General features: G+C 34.0%; 1 protein-coding gene across 1 annotated transcript; it reads right to left on the bottom strand.

The window, feature by feature from the left end:
• Positions 1-269: 269 nt before the first annotated feature.
• On the bottom strand, positions 270-13,722 carry LOC123311433 (all trans-polyprenyl-diphosphate synthase PDSS2). Its single transcript, XM_044895384.1, has 4 exons — positions 13,383-13,722; positions 4,991-5,321; positions 2,055-2,265; positions 270-1,183 (listed from the first exon to the last, which is right to left on the bottom strand). The coding sequence occupies exons 1-4, from the start codon at positions 13,682-13,684 to the stop codon at positions 762-764; spliced, it is 1,266 nt and encodes a 421-aa protein (XP_044751319.1). The 5' UTR covers positions 13,685-13,722; the 3' UTR covers positions 270-761.
• Positions 13,723-15,993: the final 2,271 nt, after the last annotated feature.

Here is a 15,993-nt window from a genome sequence, read left to right as displayed (position 1 = left end):
TATTTGCTAGTAGGCTATGGAGGAGTCCTCTCTGCCTTAATATAAGCATAGCCGTCTTTAGAAGGCTATTGCCACTTTCTTCACGAGAAAAGCTATTAAAAACCCCGTATTTGACGTATGTAATTAAACTCACAATCATCAAGTTTGAACTTGCAATATGTGCAGTAATAATTGTAATCGAGGAGAATTCTTCATTTAATTAATATTTGAATCGAATCATGAAATCACATCCCAAACTAATAAAAACGTAGAATAAATGTAGACTAGTGTATAGTAGAAACAGATGTTTATTTCATTTTCTTAGCTTTTTGGATATGTAATGCTGAACATGCTTCAGTTGATTATTCATATATGACAGTCTTTTTGCACAACCAATAGACGTCCAATCTGAATGCCAGATTGCACTGGTCTTGATTTATATTTTTATGTGAGATGTTCTAATTGATAATAATTAATTCTTGGTTTGATAAAAAATAAATATACAATCTTTTATGATCTACATATACAAAATACAATGCACCTTATTTTATAAAATACCTTATAAATAGTTAATATATATAATTTCTCATACAGAAATTGTTTAATATATGTTTTATATATTTTACCCATCAACTCAGGTACTTTCTCATTCAAATATTTTTCTGTATATTTCAACACCTTCTACAACTTTCCCATTCAGTGATTTAGTATATACGAATGTCATTGTAGCAATTATAATTACCTGATTTAGTTATATGTATGGGATATTCGAAGGATAGTAATTACTTTGTATCAGATATACGATCTAACATGCTTTCCATTGCCCCTCTTGCATCTGAATCTGGCAGTTTGCCCAAAAATTCATATGCATTTTTACAATGCTCTTTGAGAAGGTCCTTTGTCAATTCAATGCCAGGTCCAGATAACACACATCCTCTCAATTTCTCATAATTTACCTCATGGACGTTTCGTTGGCCTTTCTGTATTTCTTTGTACAACTCCGGGTCGTTTTGTAAGGTGAACAATACTGGAGCAGAAACTAGAGAAAATGGGTCTGAAAATCCTGGGGCAAAAGGGAGCAGTTCTGAGCGTATTTGCCAAGCTAAGGCGAGGTTCAAACCAAAACGGTACGCTTGTGTCTGTGTGGCAGTTGAGTGTCCTGCTAGTATCAAAGCACCCTGACATGCTTTGCCTAGTAGGTTCCCTGAAAATGATGAACATTGATTGTAGGTACTTCATGAATAATTCTGTTTATGATTTATTTTTTCCAGCCATTTTGGCTGGCTTATAGCCCTTAAAACCATCATTTCTTCCCGCAAGATACAAATTTGGAGGTGAAAACCTAATTTTAAAATGGAATGCCTGTCAAAGAAAGGTACTATTGATTCAATGTTCAAATCAGCCAAATCCAAACCCGATCGTTTTTAAGAAAAATGGCTTTTTAAACATTTTTGTAGTATTTTTGTAGTCGTAATGTGTAGTAGGTACGTCATATAAGTACTTGAACAATAATAACTTAAACAGCAGGAATACTTTATTTGATAGGGATATAACCTTCAACATATCCAAAATTTTGGCGAAACACCTCTTTCAATTTCATGAATCCAAAACTTCTATTTTTGACACCCCTTATCTCAAAAGTGGTGCATATTTGACCCCATGTTTGTTAGCAAAATTTTAAATTATTCGGACAATTAATCACTTCCTGCATTTTTGCCGCATCATTATAATAAACACTCTGTGGAATAGACCGGATGATAAGTTTCTTGGTAAAATTCGTCAAGAACGCGCGTATACCTAATTCGAGAGTGACATCATCCCAGTGACTACCTTCACCTCTTTATTATTCGAGTTGAAATTTTTTTTAGGGCGGCGAATAGGTAAAATCTATGGGTGCCAAATCTGGTGATACAGTGGGTTTGGAAGCAATATTCGAAGTGGTCTTCGTGCAATCTTGCCATTTTGGGTAAAAACTGTGACACATACAAAGTACTGTTTTGGTGGAGGATCACGTTTAGCTATTTTTTTTTATATCTATCAATGAAGGTGAAACTGTTCATGAAATATGTACTTGCCTCCTTCCAAAATGCTTCGAAGAGTCCATTCAGCTCTTGCAACTCCTAAGGCATCTCCGGAATTTATAGGTTCCAAAGTATTTTCTGGCAACTTGAATGTACTTACACCATTTTTCCTCGGAGGAGATGGTAAGGGGAGATTTTGGTCATCTCTCAAGCCGATGAACTCCGATTCCGATAAGTCTCTGACTGCTGATGACATCAGCTCTACCTTGAATAAAAAAAAAATAATAATCAGAGCCGATTGTGAAATATTATATGCGTGTGTGGACTGTGTGGTGTGAATTCGTTGATCATCGCTGTCTTTCAAATTATAACATATGAAAATTTCGTTTCAATCTTTCCGCCTTTTTAATCCTCCAATTCCTGGATATAGATTCCTAGATATGCTCTAGACTTATCAAAGCAAATCGCCAAATCGGAAATATATAGGATTTTCTAAAATTGTTAATAGTCCTTTTTTTTTCAAACGATGAAATTTTGAAATCTTTCAATACCTACTTTTGTCAATGAGTGAATTTATACCATAGTTATTTCTAGTCCTAATAAAGTGGAACTAATGATCCCCGATCTCCCAGCAATACAAATTCTCAGATTAAAATAGTACCTAGTACCTATCACAGTCTACATTGCATTGTAATGAGTAGGTATTCGAAAAACAATTAGAATTTTACCAGCATCTATCTTTACTGCTGGTGCATGGCGGAGCACAAATAATTATTGAATTTATGTGGCCGATACTTGATGAAAATCCATAATTGAACTCGAAATATATTATACACGATTTTCACAAAATGAGTTTTTAAACTACGACACGTGTTTCGCTATCACAATAGCATCTTCAGGGGCTGTAGGAAAACTTATGTAAAAATCGTATAATCTGTTTCAAGTACACAAGTAATTTATTCACATCAATTTTGAAAAATAATCGTTTTCCCCAACTGCAGTTAACTGCATTCTGCATTCTAATGAGTATGCGTTGTTAGGATAATACCTCTATAAATAATTCAGCAACTGGAGAAGTGACATTTTCCTCATTTAGGTATTATTTACAACCTATTTTCTCCTAATTGCTCGAAAAGCCGATTGGAATTTTGCGGTAGGCATGAACTAAAAAGACATAGTTCATTGTTCAAATATTTGAATGACTTGAAGGCATTTGGTTCAAAATACCAAATGTCTTAAAAATCCTACAAATATTTGAACCATGAACTATGCTCTTTAAATTGTTCATTCAAATACATATTATTGAAGAAGATGAGTTGATTAAAATTATAGGTACCTACCTGCATGACACAAAATGGATTCAATCTCTAAATGAAAAATGTTTTATACAGGGTGAGTCTTCGACTCGTACAAATATTTTAACAGTAAATTCTGGAGGTCAACAGAAACACTTTTTTTCCTTTACTATAATGAAATGAATTTCGGGATATAGTTTTTCATTGATTTAATCAATCTTTTTCGAACACAAGATATCACCCATGTCTTTCAGTTTCACATTATGACCAATATGACCATTACGTACCTACCATAAAAATACGAAAAATTCAAAGAACCCAACTCTAGAAACTCAATTGGACGCTATCTGATAAATATTTCAACGGTTTGTAAAATAAGAGTATTCTTCATATTCTCTCGTTTAAACCGCCGTTTTCGAGTAATTTGATGTTCAAAAATCAAAAACTATCTGGGAAATTTGATAAAGTGGGCACCTTGGCTGAATACAACTCTTTAAAGGTCTACAGATTTGGCTAGTTAGGTAATTTTTTTTCAGGGGTGGCACAGCTCATTATGAAAACTTATTAAAATGGCTATATCTTTTCATTAGGTCCGATTCGGAAAAAATGGTATGGGAAACAAAGTGTTTCTTCTGACCTCAAGAATGTACTGTTAAAATATTTGTACGAGTCAAAGACTCACCCTGCGTATATCAAAGATATTACATATCTTTGATATTGTAATATCTTTGGCGTATATAAGGTGTCCCATTTCAAGAACCTTTTTACTTCTAACGCCTACCCAACTTCCAGTTGTTTCTTCTAAATGTTGTTTCAACAAGAAAAGGCTTGAAATATGGTTAAATATAGAGGGTGAGTCTTTCACTCGTACAAATATTTCAACAGTTGATTCTTGAGGTCAAAAGAAACACTTTTTTCCTGTACTATATTTTTGCCGAATCGCCAAATATTGCTATGATTTCGAATGACACTTGTGTGAAGCTGGTACTGCCACGGCGCGTCGGCGTCGTACTAATTGCACATACCGTTAACGATAAACCTGAAATTCAATATTGGCTCAGTAATAAGATTCACTACCTATTATATGACAAATCAAAGTTTATTCCAGCCATTCATTAAATCTGAATTCCGTCCCAGCTGAGATACGGCCATGCTGTTTTCACTTTCTATCCTTATCGTTCAGGTGTATCGCCAATTCCTGTAATTTCACGAATGAATTCGTTGAACCCAGGCGAGAAAGTTACAAAGAAGCATCTATGTTGTAATTTTCTATTTTGATGTCAACGAACTTATTGATTGTAATTTTTTGCATTATTAAAAGAGGTAAAAGGAAGCAATTTTCGCAAATTTCATAGGAAAGAATGGGTTTCTGAGAAAAGGGGGCGCAGCGCACTGCGCGTAATGTCTATTCACAGATTGATCAACAATATTGTCGAATGCACTGGTTCAGTGGTTCCACCCCCAACATATTATGCCTCATCTAGAGGAAGTAGGCGTCTGGAAACTTTTATTAGCAAGTTAGAATAATAGCGCCACGAATTTAACCCTTTTTGAGTTTCTGAAATAAGTATACCCACCACCAAATTTTGTGAAACATATCTAATCTCAATGAATTCTCGATGTATCTAGCAGCTCGCGACACTGCTTGTTATGTTTCCGATAGAATAATACGAAACAAAATAATTAACTATCTACCAGATCTTGATTCTTCAATTTCGCCAACTCCAGACAACTGGTGCTCAGTAAGTGGTCACCACTCAATAAAGCAATCTTATTTCCGTTAACCACATCCCTCAATTCTTCTTCCGTGTTATCCTTCGACAGATTCATCAGTCCTCTGTGAACAACGTGACTCGTTCTGATCATCTCGGTGATTTCGGCTAAGGCTCTTTGGGAATGCAAATATCCAGCGCAGGCTTCTGCATTAGTTACAGTTATTTTTGAATTGTGTCCAAGAGCTTTTGAAATCAAGAGTATCACTAGACCCCACGTTTGGACGTTATTGCTGGCGTTATATATCAGTTTTCTGTAACAAATATTGAATATTATTGATAAATTGAATAAAACAACTTATGGATATTACATTCTTATTTGAATGTAAATATTTTGATACAAATATGTAAATGAAATTATTTTATGAAGAGTTAGCAACAAAACGAAAAAAATGCAAACTGATTCAAGGAATAATAAACTGCATATGAGGGGTTCATAGCTGAAGTGAAAAGTGAACCAAGTCCATGCAGCCTAGTTTTGAGATAAATGGCTTAGAAGTTGTTTATCACCAATTGATTCAGCCGTGGACTTGCTTCAATTCAGCTATGAACCCCTCATATTTAAGATGCAATTCACAATGACTCGGGAGATTTGCCCCACTTCCAGGTCCTCATCTAGTATGAAAAAAGGTGATCCAAAACAGGCACTTTGTTTCAGTCGATGCAGAATTTAGTGCTATCATTGAGTATCAAACCCACTCAATGGTGCTATACAATAAATAGGTGCTGTAATAAAACTTAATTTTTTCTAATAAAAATCAGGTTTCACTCCAAATATCCGTTTGTAGTTAGGTCTGCTGGGAATCCAGCTACTTTCGAGGGTTCACCATCAGGCTTAAGCAGTTTAGTTCATTCAAATCTAGATTTCTTGATCTCTATTTCAATAATCCGAAAATTCTAATTTAATTCATAATTATGTCATACACTCAATCACGAGTTTATTTAATTTCGATTGTTTTTCCTTAGTTAAGCAAAAGTAGGTACTAGAAATATTCTATTAAGAGAGCTTTTATGCATTTAGTCTATCAAATTGAGTTGAATAATTGATATATTCTTGTGACTACAGATAAATTTAATCGAAAAACTCAGCGTGTACTCCATTTTGAAGCTGACAAATGAATAACTCGACAAATGTTATATATGTATCATATGTATCGTATCCAATTAATTGATTGATCCAATTAAGAGTTCCCTGCAAATTTGCCGTTTCTGTTGCGACATGTCACGGATTTCTTCGCTTCGTAACCTGCAAGGTGAGAAAAATTATTTTATGAGCAGGGTATCCATTCCCATACCTAATGATCAGACATTACTCGTAATTTTATATGCTTTTTACTTGCAATAAATGGATTGTTCAATTTGTTCTCACAAGGTGAGAACAAATAATGGTGGAATGAAAAGAAATTTAGCCTTCGTGTCTGTTGATGCAAGTGAACGACTCAAGCTAATCTATACTCATTAGGAAAACTGAATATCCTCACAATGGACATAAACCTACTGATGATTTCAAATTTATGAATACAATATCAGAACATACTCTTTTAATTTTCATGATATTGTATGCAAGGTTGCCAATAAACGTAGGACAAATTTAAATTCTTCGCGGTGAATCAAAATTGAGGAAGACTTTCTGAGAATTTTTCAAATACTCCTCTTGATTTCGCCATTCCAAGAAAATCCAGAATATTTTGATATAACTAAGGAATACACAAAGGTTGTTCATACACGCAATAAGTAGGTATTTAATGTAAATGAAGATTCTTCATGAATTTGAATAATATGAAGAAAAACACGAAAAGCCAGATTCAGATCTTCTGAAATTCTGTAGGGTTTTCACTCACAGTCTATCACAAAAAATCAATTAAAAATTGAAATAATTGATTTGCTCCTGCGTAAATTCTTGCACCCATTTTTCAGGAGCAAATCAGATAGAAAAAATTGTTGCCGATAATGGAAAATGGAACATTATAAATGATAACTTCGTAACGTTTCGGAATCTATATCTTCAGACGAATTCTTAAAAAACAAAATGATTCAAGATCTATACCTACCTACTTACAAAAACTAAACCATTGAATGAAAAACAAAACAAAAAATTGTATTTGAAACATTCCTGTATTTGTGGTAAAACTTATACAGGTAAACCGTCTAGACCTCTAGAAATAAGAAAACGCGAACATAAAAATAACATTGAAAATAGAGAAATTAATAGATCACAGATTGCAGATCATGTGTGTTCGAATAGAGGAGAACACATGATGGAATAACGCTAAAATTTTAATGACAGAAGACAGAAACTGATTATTATATAAACGAAAAATTAAAGAGTCCACGTATATTTTGTTGGATCAAAATAATTATTTGGCTATTTGTTCAGTAGGAATAGATCGTAGGTAGGTATTTGGATTAATTTACTGAGAAAAGCACTGGCCTCCGGTAATTTCGAAATGAAATGAATCAACGTCTTCGTGTATTGACCAATGTCAATTGAGAAACTACCTACATTTCAGAAGATTTTTTAAGAATTTATCTGATGAAGAAATCTGATATAGACTCCGAAACGTTACGAAGTTATCATTTTAATGTTTCATTTTTTGTTCATTGTCAGGCAACAATTTTTTCTGTCTGATTCATAGATAACCTAGTCTGATTTGCTCGTCACAAATTAGTGGAAGAATGTACTCAGGGGCAAATCAATTATTTCAATTTTCAATTGATTTGTTTCATAGACTGGTGCTGAAGTGAAGACCCTACAGAATTACAGAAGATGCAGAGTCCTCCCAGATTGAATTTCAATGAAACATCAGCATCAGATGTTGATTGAAAAAAAGAATTGAAAGTTCTTCCAAAATTTCTTGAATATTTTTTTTTAACTGTCGAAAATACATATGTCACATATATCCCAACAAATATGGAATTTTTGTAACTTCAGGTCTTTCAATACTCATTTTTTTTAAATCTAAAATGGATTTAGGGAAATTGTGCCATATCATTTTTGGCAATGTAAGGTATGGCACCGTTGCCATACATAAAGATATAAACATTTAATAAAAAAAACATTTTGTGGTATTTTAGGTATCGGTTCCTCTCAGGATATTGTCAGTCTTCAACAATGAGAAACTGAAGGAAAGATGTTAGAATGGATGATTTTGAGAAGATATATTTAACGTACGTGGAAAAAAAATTTACCTACTGCTAGCAGGAAACAAATTTTGAAGGTGGTTGTTCTGTGTCTGAACATGGTGCTTATGCCACCTTATTATTTCATTAGAGCGAAAATAAATCAAACAACCCTTTTATCGACAAAAACTTCTAAGTAGTGTAATTTTTGATATGCAAACTTTTCGAAAAAACGCTATAACTCGATAAAGTCTCATCAAGATAGGCTCAAGGTGTTCAAACACAGAATATCAACCCTAAAAATTCCTAAACCTACTAAACCATGAAGTTTTTAAAACGCACGTTATTTCAGATAGTACTGGTCAATCAACGAAAAAATGAAACATTTCTTCTTTGTAAACTGCTCATGTCATAGAAAGAAAGTGATAGAGGAAGTTATGTAATGAATCTCTCTATCGGTATGTTATAAATAACTGTTCATCGAGACACAAATACCGCATTCAAGGCCATCAGCCCAAATCTTTAATTCATCGAAGACACAGGTACCTACTAAAAAAGTTTCAGTGTTAATGCAGGTGCGTTATTTCGTGAAGAAGTTACCTGGTCGGATTGAGAACCGATAGAAACCTAATTTATTTAAGTCTTTTCAAATGATAAACATGATTCAACTGTTCTATCCTCCTAGGAACACGAAACTGTCATTTCTTCCCAAAAATGTTGGGTACTTAAACCCAAAGCAAGTATAAAAGTTTGTTTACTAATGTTGCGTTGACTCCCTTGGGGGAACAACCCGGAAATTTTAGTAGGCATCTAGTATAATAGCCATCGAAAGAAAGATAGGTAGGGGTCAAGATGGGCACGCCCGCACCCCCAAAATTCTCGGTGCCCTCCCCCCCCAGATATTGAAATCGACTAAATTTTCGAGCAAGCAAGCATGCTTGAGCTTCCCAGAGGTTCTCCCAAAAAAAAATCCTTACTACGTCAATGGCCAGTACACTTCATTTCTAAAAAGATTAAAATATAATACATATATCAATAAATCTCAATTTTTGTACATTTATCATCCTGCATTAAGACGTCTGAGACTCTGAAGAGAGAATGCATTATACAGGGTGTTTCATCATAAACTGGACAAACTCATATGACGTGTAGATAACATCGGGAGAATCATTTTTTTCTTATGAAATATTTCCCGTTTTCGAAGCATAAGGGAGATACACGGTGTTTAATGTCATTTTCGAGCGTTATTATATTGAGTGTGGTCGGTTATGTATAAGACTGGAAGTAATGGTTTCTTGTCATATCGTAGTATTTTTGGATGCTTCATTCAGAAATGGTGTAGAGCACCAAAAAAAAATTTACAAAATGGCGGAAAACCTGCAATGTTCTTGATTTTTTTTTTCGGTTGCCAAATTGATTTTCATTTCCTAAATTAACACAATTTTTAAAGGATATCTGTGAAAAAATTTTTTCAGAAATCGAACACAACTTTTTTTTTACATGTCTACAGCGAAAAAAAAATTTCACTCGAAATTGATGAAATTTTTCACGATTGTACTTACTTTCATACCTAACACGAATATCAAAACAGAATCGAAAAATATCAAACGGTTTCGTTTTTACAGCCATTCAAATGTCCCGTTCGAATATCTGAAATAATAAAAAAACATGACACAGCTTGTATTCTTAGGCCCATAATTTTTGAATTTGTATGTCGAAACATTCCAGATTGCAAAATGAATTTAAAAAAAAATCAGTGAAACTTCATTGAGAGTCGAACTCCCTACTCTGAGTTAAGTATTAATGTGAAATATGAGTCTGTTCTAAGGTTCTGAGTATACATATTAATTTTCGTTGCCGAGCAACAGTAGCTGATAGAATTTGACAGGGTATTTGAATTTTACTGAATAATTCGAGTATATTGAAACGATTTGTATGCAAACGAAAATGAAATATTCACTTTTAGAAAAAAATGATATGGTTCAGGCTTATTATGAAGCGAATTCCTCAGGGAGAAAAGCAAGGGAAATTTACGCTCGCAGATTTCCAAGCCGAAACGTTCCTAATTTCAAAACTTTCATAGAAACAGTGCGTAAATTACGTGAAGAAGGTATTCTTCACCGCAAGAAGAAGGAAACAATCCGAAATAACGAAGAACGTATCCTGGATTTAGTGAGTGAAAATCCGATGGTATCAACGAGAACTCTAACAAATCATCCAAGTGTGAATAAGAGTAAATCCACTGTATGGAGAGTTTTGAAAAGAAATCGCTACCATCCGTACCATTTCCATTCATGTCAAACCTCAGAAGAAGGTGATTTTGAGAAGAGGAAAGAATTCTGTGAATTTATTTTAAGAAGGACACGTGAGAATAGGAATTTCCTACGTCTCATACTGTTTACGGATGAAGCAACATTCCACAGAGATGGTTTCTTCAACAAAAAAATAATATTATATGGCAAAGGGAAAATCCACATGCAACAGTAGCAAAAAATAGCCAGAAGAGATTTTCTGTCAATGTTTGGGCGGAAATGAAGGATGGATTCATTATAGGACCGTACATTCTTCCTGAAACATTGACTGGAAATGGCCATAATCAATTTTTGAGGGAAACTCTGCCCGATCTATTGGAAGATATTCCTTTGAGTCACTTTCAAGGAATATGGTACCAGCATGATGAATTTTTAGACTCTCAATACCCTCGCCGATGGATCGGCCGATTGGGACCTGTCGCATGGCCTCCTCGTTCTCCAGATCTTACACCTATGGATTTTTATTTCTGGGGTCATATGAAGAGTCTTGTTTATGATAAGCGAGCTCCAGTGACTTCGAGAGAAGAACTGATTCAAAGAATCGAATCAGCCGCCGAAGAGATTCGCCGAAACCCGGAAATGGTTCGTTCAGCGGTAGATAGTGTGGCGAAAAGGGCGAGAAAGTGTATCCTGAAAAATGGCAATATTTTTGAGAACGAATTATGAATAAATTTTATACTAATAGGTTTTTTTTGTTGCGTTTGTGAAATTGTGGAATTATTCGTAGAAATTTCCGAAATAATGCCATGCCATTAATATCTGGGAAGTATTAACCGCCAATTTCTACTCAAACTGCATAAATTGGTTTCAAGATATTTGCAATATTATATTCAGTTAAATTCAAATACTCTGTCAAATTCTATGAGCTGCCATTGCTTGGCAACGAAAATTAAAAACCTTTGCACAGTCTCAATTCAGATTCCACATTTATTTTAATAGGTACTTAACTCAGAGCAGGGAGTTCGACTCTCAATGAAGTTTCACTGATTTTTTTTTAAATTCATTTTGCAATCTGAAATGTTTCGACATACAAATTCAAAAATTATGGGCCTAAGAACACAAGCTGTGTCATGTTTTTTTATTATTTCAGATATTCGAACGGGACATTTGAATGGCTGTAAAAACGAAACCGTTTGATATTTTTCGATTCTGTTTTGATATTCGTGTTAGGTATGAAAGTAAGTACAATCGTGAAAAATTTCATCAATTTCGAGTGAAATTTTTTTTTCGCTGTAGACATGTAAAAAAAAAGTTGTGTTCGATTTCTGAAAAAATTTTTTCACAGATATCATTTAAAAATTGTGTTAATTTAGGAAATGAAAATCAATTTGGCAACCGAAAAAAAAAATCAAGAACATTGCAGGTTTTCCGCCATTTTGTAATTTGTTTTTCGGTGCTCTACACCATTTCTGAATGAAGCATCCAAAAATACTACGATATGACAAGAAACCATTACTTCCAGTCTTATACATAACCGACCACACTCAATATAATAACGCTCGAAAATGACATTAAACACCGTGTATCTCCCTTATGCTTCGAAAACGGGAAATATTTCATAAGAAAAAAATGATTCTCCCGATGTTCTCTACACGTCATATGAGTTTGTCCAGTTTATGATGAAACACCCTGTATAGTTTAAACATTAATGGAAGATTTATTCATTTACAATTGCAAATAATAACCCCAACAGATATATACATTTAATCATACAAGGGCTCACTTAAAATGATCAAGAAGGAGAAAATTCTGAGCTTTTAACGTAGGCACTATACTAGTCAAAATATGAATTTCCATACCAATGGTTCAATAAAAATTTCTCTGAGTTCAATTGCTAATTTAATATAGCTTTATTAAATTCGAATTCATTCACATTGAACTTGAACCTGCATGTCACTGTGGTGAAATAGCAGATGATTTGCCTAAGAACGTGAAAGTTAACAATATCATAATCACAATATAATAATGATCATAATAATAAAAAAAAAGACTTTATTTCAATCGTACGAATGAAACTTAAATTTTCTCTTCGAACTTTGGACGGAATTGTGAAAGTGGGAATATGTATTTTGAAGTTTTCGAGAACGATAAATTTTTGTTTGAAATTTTGCAGCATTTTTCAGTAACGTTCGTAAAATTTCCTGGATTTTTTCATTTTATTTGTTCTATATTGAATGCTGAATGAGCTCTTATCATAATATTATAGGTAATCCATTCCATTACCACCACCTATATAATATACTAAATACAATTTCAAAGTGACAGGAATCGAGAATTCGTGGGTCTTACGCTTTCTATATGAATATCTTTACCACATAATTTATTTAGACATACATACGGTGAAAAAAAAATAAAAAGTCCCCACAGAGGGGACTGAGGAGAAATTGTTGTATTTAAATCTTGATACTGAACCTCGCCCTCTATAAACGTTGGAATAGATGTTGAAACTTATTTTGTTCAATAAAAGACCTTTATTATTATCATTATTATTATACCATTGTTAGATTTCAATTTGCATTCAATTTAAAGTTTTTCTGAGTTTTTCAGCGTTTCACTTTAATTTCGATTCAAATTTTAGATTTTTGATGAACCCATTTATGACCTGAAAAATACTGTTCATGGTGATCATGAGTTTCATTTGGTGAGAGTTCAATCACGCGCTCTATTTCTACTTCTTCGACTTTTACAAAGTGCAATGACAGTAGGAAAGTTGCTTTCATTTCAATAATTGATGTGCTATTTCTGCAAATTGAGAAGAATTAAGAAAAACGTAGTCATTCAGTATCAATATCAAGTCCCATAAACCAAAAAAAAAAATTCTGAACACTACGAACGAAAAATAATCCTGAATTCTTTCGATTTAAAATTTAATCTTATACTCACTTGACTGTTTTAACTAGGGGATGTTTACTACCCGATAGTTTCCTCACATGCACTGCAACGTTCTCTACTTCTTCACTTAGTAAATATCTCAATCCAATCAAAGATGTTTTGTGCCCAACTAATTTTTCTGCGTCTGCAACGGCCTTATTCCACTTATCATCGTATTTCTCGGGATTTTTCTCGATATCCGGTTGGGCAGACCCCAAACCTCTTTTGGAAGTAACAGTACTCAAAGAAGCACGACTTGAGTGAAAAATATCGTTTTTTCGAAACAAATTCAGGGTAAACTTGGAGAGTGACATTTTCACGATGCTTTTTCAGAGACGTCTACCAATAATCTTAAGACTGCGTTCAAGAAAGTTGAAACTATCCACTGTACGCTTGAAGGGAGAAGTGAAAGTTGGCCCACATATCTATCAATGCCATGAGGATTAGATTAAAATCAGTTTTGTCTTCCCCTAATTAGAGAATCACCCTTACTATCAGTAGACAAAAAGGTTCATTCTGGATAATTAAAATTGTTTCCTTTAGAAATAAACCACCTATCTTCTCATTGATTTTTCAAAGGTGAAACGTATGATTTTCAAATTTCGTAATCGTTGCGCGTTATGCGGTGTTGCCCGATCGTGACACCTGAAGGTAACTTCAGGTGCATCCACTGTGATGTGATGTAAGATACTTTCACTAATGGATATGTTATAAAGCTAGATTCTCCACTTCCGGAGGGACTGGTGATATTCGGCAGTCGAGCATCGTTTATGAACGATGTTTTCGAGGAATTTGATGACTAGCGGTCCACAAACTCAAAAATGGAAAAATTTTGGTGATTCAAATTATTCATTATTCATCGCCATGAGTACATGTCAGGGAACTTGAGAAACACCAAGAAAATTTGTTGGAGAGAGCCGCTTGCAGTGAGTGAACCAGTGGCGGCGGTGATGAACCCATTGAACTGTTTTTTGGGGAGGAATCCAAGGAACATGCATGCATTTCGAAATAACATTTTTGTATCAGATTCTTCATATTCCGCATGGAAATGCTCATCCATATTCGGAACAACTTGGCGGGAGGGCATTTTAAAGGACAATTTTACATACAAAAGATTTTTCTCTAGCTATTGTATGGTGTCTTTGGTTCCAGCCATGACCTTGACTTTCAAGTTTTAATTCTTCAGAAAAGGCCCTGTAATTATTTTTCGAATATGACGTTGTTTTTCTGCTATTTGATGTTTATATTTCAGTAGTTATTATCGCGGGCACTTATGTATCAAATTCTGTATTCCTAAAATTGATTCAATCACCCCTCTATCTAATATTGGAATCTTACTGACGAACAGCCAGACGAAAAGAGTTTGCGGACGAAAGGTGTACGCGAACGAAAAGTGCCTTCACAAATAGTCGACTTTTGTTTCGTGAATTAATACGTAAGATGTAATTTTTTGTACGACGAAATAATTTTTTTTCTTAATGTTTCCTGGTTCCTCACGGCGTTCCTCCACTACGAATAATCAAAGCTTTATTGTTGAGCCGCTATTAACTAGAAACATTAATCAAAAGCATTGAGTATATACTCAATGGTGACCTATAAAAAAAATTCAAAAAATGCAAGGGAAGGTACTTAACCTGGGATTCCAATTCACAATTCACAACAATTCAAAATAATATTTCGAATAGTGTTTTCTATTAAAAGTTGTTTTCGGAATTGCGATTGATTCCGTCCACCCATAGATGCTACTTAGAAATAATATAATTTATTTACTCGGAATAATTCACGCTTTACGTTGAAAAATCGACCAGTGATTCGTGAAAGTTTATTTTACTAATTTTGTGATAACATAAGCGGAAAGTTGTGATGAATATTTCAAAGAAAAAATGTTTCTTAGGTCATAAGGACATTCATTATGATGTGGATCATTAGAATTCTACAAATGGGTTCACTATAAAATGACCAGACCACTTTCAATATTTGATTCCATTTGGAGTCAGTGGGAGATGCGAGATATTCTTCATTTCTGATTTTTTTTTTTCAGATGACACGTATTGGAGTGTCTGATATTGAAGGAAGGCACATATAAACTTCTCTTATCAGATGTTATATATAACGTCTGATTGTGTTCAGAAGTCATGCTCTTTTGCAAGCTTTATATCCATAGAAAGAAAGCGTATAGGGTGTCCATCTTCACGAGCAGGATCACCTTGCCCACCTCAAGTTCCACAGGAGAGCTGTTAATTCTACACCTATGAATGATGTTAGATATGATTTCAAGACACATTGGCCAATTCAGTAAGGGCCGAAAGCGAGATATGAAAATCTTACAGCCGCCTGCTGGCATGTGAAAAATGTAGAGTTCCGCTTTGCCTTACAAATGACAGAAATTGTTTCAAGATATTTCACAGTGTTTCATTAAATTCATAAATGTCTTAAATTGTAGTACCTAAGTATATGACTTAAATAAAAAAAATCCGAAAAACTATATTCTCATTCCACAGAATTCTCCCTTCCCACTGATTCCAAATGGAGTCTTTGAAAATTTTTGAAATAGAACAAAAGAAATTTTTTTTACTATTTTTCCCTGGCTAGGTATACCAATGTGGGTGAATTTCAACAAAGA

The sequence above is a fragment of the Coccinella septempunctata genome, chromosome 4 (genome assembly GCF_907165205.1).
Source record: "Coccinella septempunctata chromosome 4, icCocSept1.1, whole genome shotgun sequence".
Lineage (NCBI taxonomy): Eukaryota > Metazoa > Arthropoda > Insecta > Coleoptera > Coccinellidae > Coccinella > Coccinella septempunctata.
This window is presented reverse-complemented; position numbering and strand designations above follow the sequence as displayed.

Excerpts from the sequence above, each read along its gene's own strand:
- LOC123311433 (XM_044895384.1), bottom strand. The coding sequence starts at position 13,684 with ATGTCACTCTCCAAGTTTACCCTGAATTTGTTTCGAAAAAACGATATT. Across the intron at positions 5,322-13,382 it reads CCCCTAGTTAAAACAGTCAA|AAAACTGATATATAACGCCA; the intron begins GTGAGTATAAGA and ends TATTTGTTACAG. Across the intron at positions 2,266-4,990 it reads AATTGAAGAATCAAGATCTG|GTAGAGCTGATGTCATCAGC; the intron begins GTAGATAGTTAA and ends TTTTTATTCAAG.